We start from the raw sequence: 14,118 nt of genomic DNA on the forward strand, positions 1-14,118 counted from the left end.
CCGCAGCCGGACCCCTACCAAAAAATTGATTGATAATTTTTGGCAAGTACTGAAAGTTGTACTAGCAACTAGCAAGGCCTGGAAATGGACCCCTACTCAAAAATTTGACACAATTAACAGAAATTTTCAGTACATCAGATCCAAAAAAGAGATTCCGAATAACTTTGTTATTGAAATTGTTAATAATTTATTACCAGATGATATCCACTTGCTCCAACAATCGTGACTTTTGTTTTTGAAATTGTTAATAATTTAAAAATAAATATAATAAAACTTTTTATAGGATTTACTTATCCGAACAAATCAATTAACTTTTGTTATTTCTCATAAACCTGAATCAATTGAACCCAACGGACAATTTCAAAATTGCAATGATTTCAAATGACAAGCTGCAATTATTGATTGGAGTCAAGAATTTTGACTAGCTTCTTTTCAGATACCAAGATAGCAAAATGCCAACTGTCTCCAAATAGCAAATACTGCATCACTGCAAAAGCCTTTTTACCTGGAAAGCTCCTGCTCTAGACATGATTTATGAATGAAAAAAGTTTGACCGGAAGCATGGACCGCACTTTCACCTTTCACACAGAAAGCACGAAAAAATAAATAATAATTTACCACAAAATGGAACCTTCAAAGCTCTGCCAAATGGATGGCCTTGCTCACTAAATGGAACCTTCAGACGTCACATTTTGTATGAGAACAAATTACTGTATAAATTGCATTTCATTCATTCCGTGGAAAAATCAAATTTAGTTATTAGGTTTTCAAGTAATTTTAATTTAGTCTTTGCTTTTTAATTTTAACAATTAGGTCTTCAACCTTTCTTTTTTTTTTTTTTTTTTTTTTTTTTTTTTTTTTTTATGAAAAAAGGTTCTATTAACCTACCCGTCTACTTAATTAATGGTATGACACATCTGACTGATCAATTAGTGTGATGTGGTTCTCGTTCGACACATCATGTATTTACTATACATTCTACATGACACAATTTAGACATATAATTTGCAATTTAAATTTTTTATTTAGAGTATATTTATAATTTTATAGTAAATATTCCACATGGCCACGTGTCAAACGAGAGCTACATAGTATTAATTGATTGATTTGACATGACATATTCTTAATTAATTGGACATCAAGTTGATATAGAAACCTATTTAAAATTAGAAAAAAACTAAAAGATCTATGTCAAAATTGATAACCAAAAAATTAAAAAATTGAAATCACATGAAAACTAATAGACTAAATTCAAAGGATAAACACTCATTAGCTCAACGTGGTTTAACAACTTTATTTTTACCCATCTCGATTTCAATTCTTATCGTAGATGATACCTCATTTGTAGTTAAAAATGGAGATGGTCACTCCGTCCAACTTCCGTCTATAAATTGACAAAAATTCACGTTAATGCCCTTCAAAACCTGACATGTGACTCCATTGCTCAATAAAAAATTTTAAAAATAAAATAAAATATAGTAAAAAACATTAAAATATATATTTTAAAAAAGAGTGTATATATGTGTGTGATTTAAAGTAAATATGCCACGTGACAATACAGTCATTTCATGACATATCAAATAAGAACTAGTAATATTAATTGATTGCTTTGACATGATATATTGTTAATGAATTGGACATTGAGTTGATGGAAGAACCTATTTGAAATTAGAGAAAAACCTAAGGATTTAATAATCAAAATTGAAAACCCAAGAATTAAATTGAAATGACATGGGACTAAATTTGATTTTTCGCCAAATCCTGTTAGAGCAGTGGGTAACCATCATTTATCGACTGACTGCAAAGTTCAATCGCAAGTAGTACCCTATGAAGGCTTTGAGAAGATAACTAGACTCATTTTCGGCTATGCATTAGAAGATAACCAGGTCCGCCACTGCAATTACCAGCGCTTCCACATTCAGCCGTGCTCCTTTTATTGCAGCCATTCACAATGAGAAAGCACATGATGATCAATACTCTCTCAAAACAACCTCTGCCACCTGTGAACTTTATCTCTCTGCCTCTCCAAACAAACTCAGAAAATGAAAAGTGCTCTTATTGTAAATATACTTGGTAAGGAGGAATGCTAAAGACAATGCGACATCATCAACTTTTGTGACAACATGATGGACAAGACTTCAATTAAAATTAAAATTTTAGGAATGAAATCAAAACTTTTGTAAATCTACGGACCAAAACAAATTGCCCGAGAGAGAGAGTACTAAAAAAGAAAAAACCTTCCATGAAAAATTTGTTAAGCTTACCAATGATCATCATCATCAATCATGGCAGTTGAAAATAAGGCTGTCCTTAAATCATCAATGTCCTTGACCAATTTCTCATTTTCCTCATTCCCAGTCTGTATCTCGACTTGTAAAGCTGCATTAGCAACAACGTGCAACATATCACAGAATCCATGACAGTGTGCTTAATTAGCATGATTAGCGGATAGAGTGTAAAAGTTTATTTCATTTGTTGCTACTAAATATTTCTTTGAAAAATATTAGAAAGAAATTTCCAGCAACATTTATATCCATCCATGTCATTACAGTACCCCAAGGAGAAAAAAAAAAAAGATGCTTACTCAAATTCTAGTGTTGAGAATATTAGAATGAAAATCCACCTGAAGCTACTAGAATCATGCGTGAGTAACATCATATGCTTCACACATTCATTTCAAATGTTAAGACTTAGGGTCTAGGAAGGACAAATTAATTAACACTATAATCCACAGCGTTTTGAAGACCTCCAACTTGCACTTTACCCACATCTTCTCATGAGCAACATCAATGGTCTTCACTAGATAATGTTTCATTTGGTACACGGAATGACTATTCCATAGGAAAATGAATAATTTTTATTCAAAAAAGAAGAATTTGGAATGAAGTAACCTTGGAATAGCCATTCTCATTTCCCATGAGAGAATGAATATTCCTTAAATTGAGAAATAGGCATTTCATTATGGATAAAGGGAATGGCGATTCCAAGTATTAGATGCTTATCATATTTAGGGAACGTATCATTCTTGCCTACAGTCATATTTCATCAATCCAAGCCTTTGCCACATTCACTACACATGACCATATATACTATGTCAATTAACAGGAAGCGAGACATATTGAACCATCAGCAGTTTAGGGGTTCATAAAATCTCAGAAACGTTTCTTTTTTGTCTGATAACTCCACAAAAACATACAAACTAAGTCTTCCCCACAAAGGAGAAGTTGGATGCAGATAACAAATTTTATTTTTATGTATGTACTGGATTATTCTAAACAATCATTGCCACACCATTTGTAATCTTTGAGGAAGTTGCATTCCAGTGGTTATGTCTTTCTGCAGCTTAATTTTGAAATTCAAAAACCTAAGGAACTGTTTAGCTTTAATGGCATATCTCACCAACCAACAGTATGTACCCAAGCAAGAGAGACAGGAGAGCTACAGGAATAGCTTCCGGTACGCCTGTTACAATTTTTACTGCCCAATAACCAATTTGATCCCGAGGCAAGGAATAACCAGTCACACCAAAAGTTGCGGTCAGGAGTATTTATTAGCATGACTGAGGAGGGCTATCAAAGAGTAGTACAATTCTAGATTGTCATTACAACCGCCTAACTTTTTTTGTTTGAAAAATCCAAGAAAGAAATCAATCTTTTATACATAAAAGCAGCTACAGGGCTTGTGATTTGATTTCATCCTTGCTTTATATAAATGTGATAAAAATAATAAGCTGGAAGCACTTGAAGTATATTCCTACTCCTTCATTTCTTTTTAACTAAATCTACAAATCGGTCAAACACTAATTAACTTATTAATACCATTGAATGAATCGGCCGTGAATCTACAGATGTAAAATGCTATTACAAAAAAACTATACTTGTTTAATTATAAAAGAAGCAATAGACATACAAATAGATATTCAATAACTATGGCAAAGGAAATAAGAAGTGTACAGTAAATACATATACTCAGTGAGTTCAGTAATAATCATTCCAAACAAAAGAAAAGGAAAGCAAAGACAGTAGGTAAATAAATTTATGTCAATATGCTTTTAAATGATAAGAAAGTAGTAACGCAATAACAATTAATATTACCAGCGTTAGAATTATGAAGATCTTCAAGAATTTCTTCCACAAATGCCGACATTGAATTCTTCAAAGCATTATTGTTCTTATCCAAGAGATGGTTTTCATTTTCAAGTAACTCTTTCTCTGACAATAACGTCACCAATTCATTATTTTTTCCTTTGTCAATGTCCCTCTGGAATTCTAGGCATAGTGTAGTAAATCCTTCCCTGTACCAAAACAGTTCATTCAGTCATCAGTGTCTTAGCTAGCTACATACCAGTTAAATCAAACTTAGAGATTGAAGCTTCTAGTGCCAATTTTGCTGGTACTTCCACATTAGAATGAGACATTATGAGAAGCTCCAACTGGAAAAAGATGATTCTGCACTATGGGATAATGATATGAAAGCACGCAACCACTACATAATTTTGTGAAATTTGAAATGTTAAAATTACTTATAAATGTACACTTCAAAGGAAAATTTCAGGATTTCTCTAACATTAAACCATGCTGGTGACCACATCACCGCGTCTTGCCAAATTCTTAACAAGTGCTACATGTGTCCATGTCATGCCAAATTCTTAAAAGTACCACAGCGTAGACATAAGATGCCGACAACAAGAAGTCAATTTTACTTTCATTAATTATCTAATTTCAGGAGTCAAGGGTTCTTTTTTAGTTTTCATATATTTTGGACATGGGTTTTTTTTTACTTCATTAGCTCTTATTTTGGATTTTATTTGTGCGTTCTATTAGTTATTTAGTTTAACCTTAATAATCTAAATCATTGTAACCTGAGTCTTATTACAGTCTAAGTCGTTTTAGGAGTTTAAGTTTTATTAGGGTTAGGTTTCCAAGTCTTATCAAGATTCTACGTTTTACTACGAGTTCTAGTCTTATTAGGATTGATTAATTTTATTTTTTGGTAAATATTGATTGTGGGAGACAATTCTTATGAAAGGTATACAAAAAGTATGCTCTTAAGGTTTGTGTAATGCAACTTTTTCTGAGGTGTGATGATGAGGAAACAACCCTAGGTGCGATTCCTAAGTTTATCTTCTTCTAATTTTTTCCCTTATTTTCCTTTAAGTTTTCCAGTGATTTAAACCATATTCCATCAAACCCATGTCTGAATAGTATTATTATCTTTCCCTAAAACCCAAGCTTTAAAACCTAATACCATCCATCCCTCAAAAAGATTGCAAACGATCACAAACAGCCAAAGCATTATTCAGTGGTGCGGTATTGTTCATGGTGCTATGAAAACGTTCCTGCAGCTATCTTACAGTAGAGTGGGTGTTAAAGTGTTTGTCCTATATCAGCACCAAAACATTTAAGCCAAGGAATGAACTGAAAGTAAGCAGCCAATGTAAGATAACTCATCCACAATGTTCACCCTCTCTATATCTTGCCTACATAGATCCACTTGCAGGAACACCCTGTTAGGGATAATGCTCTAAACTCCAATAGTCCAATTAGTTTGTAAGACATTTTGATTTAAAATTGAATAATGTTGTTTATTCACTGATTTATTTAATGAGCATTGGGCATATAAATTATTTACATGTATTCCTTTTTATGATTGCTATTTATCATGTACATGTCCATAGGCATTGAATATGGTTTATAGTATGAATAATGAAATTCTCACACAAAAGATCTTAAATCATAAACCTTGCAATTTATAAATTATTGTTCACAATTAGTAATGATGGGCATTCCATTTGATAAGACTGTAACACATCAATCATGATGATCTATCTTGATCATGTAAAGTGGTGACTTCGGATTGATGTGTTGGTGCGGATACAATGCATTGAAGAACCATGTGAGTGATTATTCTTTTATTAACACTGTCAAGAGAATCATGTACACTCACGACTATTTATAATATTGATTCTAAATCTTGATAAGATCATGAAATCAAATCTAAAGTAAAGGTCGCTTTGATACATTTAGCAATGAGACCTTTACCGTGGTCAAAATTCTCAATGCGTTGAGTGATTACATGTAGCATTGTGGAAACATCATTCTCAAGAAGGAATCCACATCCTTTGATTAAATCAAAGAGATAAGAAATTTCCCCTTGAGTAGTTATTCTCACTCTCTAACCAGAGCATTTTAGTAAGAGTTACTAAAATAATTATGTACATGGTGAAATGAGATTTCACAAGTACAGGAATAATTAAGTAATTAAATTTGGTATGCAAAGATAAGATGTAGTGAATTAAAGTAACAGTCAATTCTGCCTTTAATTCAACTACGGAATATTTCATGGTGAGATCATATGTTAAAATATGTTTAGTCTATGAGATTAAATGATTAAATCAAAAATATAAACTAGAGTGCAATTACAGGAGCCAAGATTAATCCTAGCATAGGGGGCTAATTTTATTTGGGGACTTGGGTTAGGGATAAAACCCTAGCCCAAGCCATGTTTCTCAAAGAGGAGAGGCTAGGATTTTATCCCTAGCGTAGCCGTCCACTATGGGGATTTTTAGAGACTGGTTTTATGCCTCCTCTCCAAGCACTCAAGAGTTTATAAATAGAGGAGCCTGTAGGCATTGGATGCACACACAGCATTGAGTATAATACTAAATACTCTTGAGAGCCCACTCTCTTGGTTATCTTCAGTCATTGATGAGAAGATTCCAAGGCTCTAGAAATCCCAAAGGCCGTCATGTAGTAAGAAAAGCGAGAAGGAAAAAGATTTTGCCAATAGCCAAGGACTGGCCGTTTTTCTAACTAAGAGTGCTTTTCTTGTCTTTTATTTTTTAAAGCATGATCTTTCCACATTATCTTGAAGTCGATCAATAGGATTATTCCGCTGTACATATGATGTACAAAATCTCAACACACCTATGGCCATACAAAAAGGAACTATATTATCATCTAACACCATAAAGAGAGTTCGTTTCAGCTTTAACGGGAATTCTTTCATCAAAAACATGAATGCAAGAGAGAGAGATTAAAAATTGAGGCTGCCCCATATAGCATTAAAAATCTCAGAAATGTAAAATCGGCCTATTGAATCAGAACAGATATTCCACACTAAACTTACAAAGACTTCTTTCAATACCGCTTGTCATTTATTCTTTTCAGCATCTGATCCCGCTTCATTCTTAGACAACATAACTCATGCTCCAAGATATTCAGTGAGGTCCTTGAATTATCTTTAGTAAAGACGAAAACATTAATAGAAGACCAAGACAATAATTATTCTCCTTCAAAGATGTGCAAAAAAGGAACAATATGCAAAAGATCCTTGGTTGTAAAATGCATAAGTGAGCACAAGTGAGGCCTTACATGTCAAACAAAATGAACACCAAACATAAGTTATCACAAACACTTCCATCAATTGTCCTCCATTGGTGTTGGACTCTATTGGAGACATACATGATCACTTGGATAAGGAAAACCTTGAAGACCAATTCTCATGGGATAACTAAAGCTAATGTTGATTCTCCTGGTCCATCTAAACCATTGTAGCTGATAATATAATTTGTATTTCAAACGTTTATACAGTGTTGTAATCTTATTACCATGTAATTGTCCTATAAATGAAACATAGTACACTCACATAAGGTAGAGAGGATTTTACATTCATTTTTCTGTCTTGTTTATTTTGTTTTATGGTATCAGAGCATGTAGACAAAAGTCACTATGTACTGATGGCTTCCACCACTTCCAACAACGATTCAACAAACTCAAACGCCAACCCAAACACCTCTTCTCCATCAGCATCCCACCATTAACCAACCTTAATCATCTGGTCACAGTGAAGCTAACCCACAACAATTATCTGCTATGGAAGGCCCAATTGGTGCCTTACCTTCAAGGACAACAAGTCTTCGGTCATGTTGATGGTTCCACCCGACCGCCGCCACAAACTATAGCAAATACCAACAGCACCGACAGTGAATCAACAACAATTGCCAATCCCAAGTTCATGTTGTGGCTTGTCCAAGATCAAATAATTTTGAGTACTATCATATCTCCTCTCTCCAAGACTGTTTTATCTCAATTAATTGGTTCCTCCACTTCCCATGAAATATGGAGTGCACTGGCAAAGATGTACCACTCTCAATCAAGAGCAAGGGCGATCCAGATTCATCACCATTTAGCAACAACAAAGAAAGGCAGCACCTACTTAGAAAGGGAAAAACGAGCAAAAAAATCATCAAAACTAAACGATAAAGGGTGCACATAAGTTGTAGTCCAAAAGTACGACGTAAGTTAAAACGAGGAAAAAATCTCCTCCAAGGTACTTTCCAAATCCTCAAAGCTCTTATTGTTCATTTCCATCCATAAGTACCGAAAGAGGCAAATAGGCATCATTTTCCACACCGCAACACTCATTGGCCTTCCAGAGGACCACCAACAAGCAAGTCGGTAACCCGTTTGGGAATAACCCAAGACATCCCGAAACGACCGAAGAGAGTACTCCACAAAGCAGAAGCCACGTCAAAGTGAAGAAGAAGAAGATCCACGGACTCTCCAGTCTTCTTACACATATACCATATGTTTATCACGATAACATGCCACTTCCTGAGACAGGAACAAAGATTGATTTGGCCAGATTAACCTTTCAGCCAAATACAGCTTCAAAACATAATAAGAGGACACGCAGATAGTGAAGATGGATAGGCTTGGCCTCACAAAAAATCAAAGTATCATCCGCAAACAAGTGTGGGATATTAACCACGGGGAGCCTAGATCCCACAGAAAGCCTAAGCGACGACTCCTGTCAACAGTAACATAAATCATTTTGCTCAAAACCTCCATGACAACTACAAATAGAAGGGGAGATAGAGGATCACCCTATCTTAGCCCACAAGAACTACTGAAGAAACCGGACGGAGATCCATTAACCAAAACAGAGAAGCGCACCGAAGAAATGCAGTGTGCTATCCATGAGACCCATTTCTCCCCAAAACCACACATTCTCAACATGTACAATAAGAACTTTCAGTTGATGTGATCAAAGGCCTTCGTAATATCTAACTTGCAAAGTATCCCAGGAAAACCGGACTTGATACCGCTATCCAAACAGTTGTTGGCAACGAGGACCAAGTCCAAAATTTGTCTACCTTTAACAAAAGCGTTCTAAGGCTTTGAGATGATCTTCTCCATAACATGGCTCATTCTATTAGCAAAAACTTTAACAATGATCTTGTAAACGCCACTCACAAGGCTAATAGGCCGAAAGTCCGTGAGGTCAATCGCCCCAGGAGTCTTAGGGATTAAGGCAATGAAGGAGGTTTTGAGGCTTTTCATAAATTTGCTATGAGCATAAAAGTCATAAAAGACCCCCATGATATCAGTCTTGATCACATCCTAGCAGTCTTGGAAGAAAGCCATGGGGAAGTCATCAGGACCCAAAGCCTTATCTTTATTGATACCTTTTAGCACCTCTAGGACCTCCCTCTCCTTAAATGGAACCTCTAACCAAGAGGCCTCCTCCTCAACTAAGGAGTTGAAAGCAAGGCCATCCAACCTAAGCCGCCAGTTGTATTGTTCTGAAAATAAGGTCTCGTAGAATTGAACAACATGGTCTCCTATAGCCGGTTGATCTAAAGAAATTGAGCCGTTAACAGACAACAATTCTATGGATTTGGATCTCCTGTTCGAGTTTGCAATCCGATGAAAGAATTTTGTGCATTTGTCACCTTCTTTAGCCAAAGAGCCCTTGATTTTTGTCTCCAACTAATTTCTTCTTGAAGAACAATTTTTTCCGAATCACTTACAATCAGGCTTTGCCTCAATTTCTCTTCAGAGTCTAACCCTCTCTCTTCCTCAAGCCTGTCAAGAGTGCGTAGATCTTCAAGGCGAGCTTTTTTAAGGGAATCCACATTCCCAAACACTTGTTCGTTCCACAGTTTGAGATTGACCTTTAAGGCCTGCAATTTTTGAGCAAGAGCAAAACTAAGAGAGCTTTGAAAGGTTTAAGACGCCCACCAAACCCTCACCCTATCCACAAACCCCTTCCTTTGGCCACATTTTCTCAAACTTAAAAGGTCTTTTCCCCTCTTCGATACCGCCACAAACAAGGAAGATAGGAAAGTGGTCAAAGCACAAACGAGGAACCCTTTTATGGAAGAGCCCAGGATATTTAGCTTCCCAAGCCGGAGAAACAAGAAACCTATCAAGCCTTGACCATGAAGAATATTGGACCACGTGAACGACCCCCTGCAAGGGGAACGTCCATAAGACCTTGCTCTAATATAAAGTCAGAAAACTTCGTCATAGCGAGAGAAAGATGAGCAACCCTTGATCTTTCACAGGGAAAGTGGGTGACATTGAAATCACCACCAATGCACCAAGGTAAGTCCCACCAACTAAGCAAACCAGTCAATTCGTCCCATAGAGACCTACGAGTATCGATATTAGGACCATAAACCCCCGCAAAGGCCCAAGTTGAGTCATCTTCAACATTTCTAAAAGAGCAAGCCACAACATACTCCCCCACACACACCTCAATCTTTTCCACAACCCTCCTATCCCACATCAACAGAATGCCACCAGATGCACGGCTAAAAGAAGATGGCACCAATTGAGAAATTGGCACCCCCACAAGCTTTGCACAAAGCTGCTAGAAATAAGCTCCAAATTAGTTTCTTGCAAGCATATAATGTATGCCTTCCACTGCCTTAAGAGATTACTAATTTTCAACTGCTTGCCACCTTGATTCAGCCTTCTAGCGTTCCAAGAAATCAACCTGGGATTCATGTATAACCTCTTTGAATCCTGCCCTTGTTCCCACGACGAGAAGTACTGCCACTGTGAGCGTCATAGTTGATGGAGCTGAGCGGACTATTACATGGTGTTGTTGAGCAGACTATCTCAAATGTTATACAGTGTTGAAATCGTCTTATTATGTAAGTGTCCTATAAATGGAACATAGTACACTCTCGTGAAGTAGAGAGGACTTCACATTCATTTTCTGTGTTTATTTTCTTTTAGACTCTAATTTACTCTATTCAGTCCAAAAAATAAATCTAAGAATTTGAAAGGAATATTACCAACCCTCAAACACCGATATAACATGGCATAGTCAATAAAGCAGCCTCTGGACCTTCTTCCCACCAGTCAGTGTATCATTTTTTTTTTCTATGTGATTGTCAACAAATTTAACAAAGTGAACAGACACTATAGAAACTCTATCCTTCTTCCAAGTTACCAAAGTTATTTAAGAACCTTAACTCGACGGTCATCTCAATTTGACATTTATGTGCTTGGGCAAATCAAGAAAGGAAGCAAAGGAACATCTTCGACCAAAACCACATAATGAGGGTCAATAATTATCAAAAAGAAGATTATCAAACTTATTTGGCATTTCCTAAATTCACCCCGCTTTTCTAATAAAAAATGTCAGCATATTAATCTTAATCTACATAACTCGCATGGCTTTACATGCGAATGCGTTCCTGAATTTTCTCCAAAAGCAGATTTCCAATATCTTGCCAACAAAACACATTCATCTCATTTCGTTCCAATTCCCTATGATACTTGAATCCTCAATTTTAGTAGGGAAAAAAAAAAATTGTACTGAAAACTACGAAAAGTTAATAGATTAAATGAACAAGGAATAATAAGAAGAATGAAATACCGGTGACGGTGGCCAATCCATTGATTTCAAACTGCGAAACGTAAAGCGTCTTTGTTAGCTCCGATTCTCTCGCAGCCAAAGCGCTCTCGATCTCCGAGCATTTCACGATCTCCGATTCTATCTCGCGCGTAATCTGAATGTTCGCCTCAATTTCTTCATTCACCTAAAAGTTTAAGCAATTTTTGACGATGATTTTATTGGTTGCTGAGAAAGCAGCTGATGGAGCCCTAGGTTGAAATTTGGTTTTGGAAGGGATGGAGTTGTACCTGGTCAAGCATTTCCTTGAGGAAAGAGATCTGGCAGAGGATCGCTCCCGAGTCGTCCATTCTCTCTCTCTAAGCGAAATGTTTGAACACCTAAAACTTCTCTGTCGAGTTCCCGCGTTTTATTCACAAGGTTTTGAGAAAAAGGGAGGTGGAGTCTTTGTACACTTTTACCCCTCCTAATTTGGAATATCCATGTCGTTCAATTTGATTAAAAATAAAAAAATAAAAAAGATAAATATAAAAACTATATTTGTGATTAGCCTAAATTACAATCGCTCCCTACTATATAAAAAATAATTGTGAGGTCTTCAGAATAGACCAAAATAACAATTTAGTTCATGTAGTCAGATTCTGTCAAAACACTTAACGAATTCTATTAGTTCAAGTAGTCAGATATGTGTCAATCTTTTAAACAAAAAAAATATAAATATATATAAAAATTTAAAATTTTTTTTAAAAAAAAAACATTGGGTTGCCCGTTTGGGAGAGAGGGGTGGCTCGCCCCCATAGATTTTTTCAAAAGAACCAAAAAAAAAAACATGGTGACCCCATGGACTTTTTTTTCTTATGTTTTAACATTTTTCTTTTCTTTTCTTTTTAGATTTTTTAGGAATATTTTTGTATTTTAGGGCAAAAGAGAGGACTTTGCAACCCCGATAATAAATCGGTAGAGTACATTAACAGTTAGTACAATTTCCAAACTGACGCCAGAACAACTTGTAATATCCTAAATATTAATTAGGGTTAAGGAGGAAGATTTTGATTTTTCTGTCCTAGCCAAACGTTCGACGAGGGGTGCCGAACGTTTGATAATATAGTACACCAAACTTTTGAAGATTACATCACGAACGTTCAATCTTATTACGTATATCACTGTTGAGGAAACATGCTTGTGTTATGAAAAATAATAGACTCCTAATTAACGTGTGTGTGTGATCAATTATGCAACAAAATATTAAATGCGAAATTTAAAAAAAGACAGATATTTTGTTAACGGAATGAAAATTCAATTAAGAAAAAAACCACTCTGAGGCAGCCAAACACATGATATCTACTATTCAGAAAACAAAGCTAGTAACAAAGCAGTAACACTCACATACCCCGATGCAACGATCGTACCTTACACTCAAACACATACCTATACATGAACGCTTCCCAATCAAGTCTCCTACCTGAATGGATCTTCAATAGAATTCTTTAACTTAGGGCTCCTCCCTAAGCTAGATTTCAATGCTGATCAAATCACACAACGACCCTCAGAGAGCTAGCTAATTTCACAATATCTGCCGAAACACCCTCTCTAAGTACAAAGGAATAAAATACTGAATTTTGAAGTAATTCTAAATGTACATTAACTGTCCATCAAGTGTCTGTCAAAAAATGAGGTGGACAATTAAAAGCCATCAACTGTCCATCAACTATCCATCAAGTGTTGATCAAATGGTGATTTTAAAAGCCACCTTATTTTTTATGGACACTTGATGGACAATTAATGTACATTTAGAATAACTCTGAATTCTGTAAATAAAAAAACATGCTTAGAGACCTCTATTTATAGGCTTTAGAAAACCTATTTCAATACTGATTCAAAGTTCTCTAGGCGGCGTCCGGACGTAGGCATAGAGCGTCCGAACGGAAAACTACAACCGCCTTCCATAACGCGCATCACACGTTTCCTTATCAAGGCCGTGTCCGGACGGCGTTGCCCTAGAGTTCGGACGGTTGCAAGCTGGGCTTTCGAACGCATACGCTGGTCCGTCTGGACATTTCTCTGGGCCGTCCGGACGATCAAGTTGTATTGTTCTTTATTAGCTTTCCAATGACACCAATTTTATCTCAATTCGATACTTCAGCAGAAAGTGATGATAAAAATAATGAGACTTGTGCAGAATCTTCCTGAACACTGAAGGGCGTCCGAACGTGTTATTGGACTGTCCATACGGAAACTAGGGAACTAACTTTTGCTAAGTTGTAAACTTCGCAAAATCTTCTTGGAATCCGAAAATTGCCTTATTGATGCTTGTAACACTGATGCTTGTCATAATAAGGCAATTTTCATATTGAAGGAATAATCTCTGAATATTCTGAAGACTCTGAAATATTACGGCATCCCTGTTATAGTAGCACACTTACATGGAAGTGATTTTGTCAACAAAATGTTGCCAATAAAACTAAC

General features: G+C 36.0%; 1 protein-coding gene across 2 annotated transcripts; it reads right to left on the bottom strand.

The window, feature by feature from the left end:
• Positions 1-1,570: 1,570 nt before the first annotated feature.
• LOC133867413 (uncharacterized) lies at positions 1,571-12,022 on the bottom strand. 2 transcript variants are annotated; one of them, XM_062304170.1, is made up of 6 exons: positions 11,943-12,022; positions 11,677-11,839; positions 7,147-7,240; positions 4,095-4,294; positions 2,265-2,379; positions 1,571-1,930 (listed from the first exon to the last, which is right to left on the bottom strand). In XM_062304170.1, the coding sequence occupies exons 1-6, from the start codon at positions 12,000-12,002 to the stop codon at positions 1,855-1,857; spliced, it is 708 nt and encodes a 235-aa protein (XP_062160154.1). In that variant the 5' UTR covers positions 12,003-12,022; the 3' UTR covers positions 1,571-1,854. The 2 variants fall into 2 exon arrangements, with proteins under 2 accessions (XP_062160154.1, XP_062160155.1); XM_062304171.1 differs by having other exon boundaries at positions 1,819-2,017.
• Positions 12,023-14,118: the final 2,096 nt, after the last annotated feature.

The sequence above is a fragment of the Alnus glutinosa genome, chromosome 4 (assembly GCF_958979055.1).
Source record: "Alnus glutinosa chromosome 4, dhAlnGlut1.1, whole genome shotgun sequence".
Classification (NCBI taxonomy): Eukaryota; Viridiplantae; Streptophyta; class Magnoliopsida; order Fagales; family Betulaceae; genus Alnus; species Alnus glutinosa.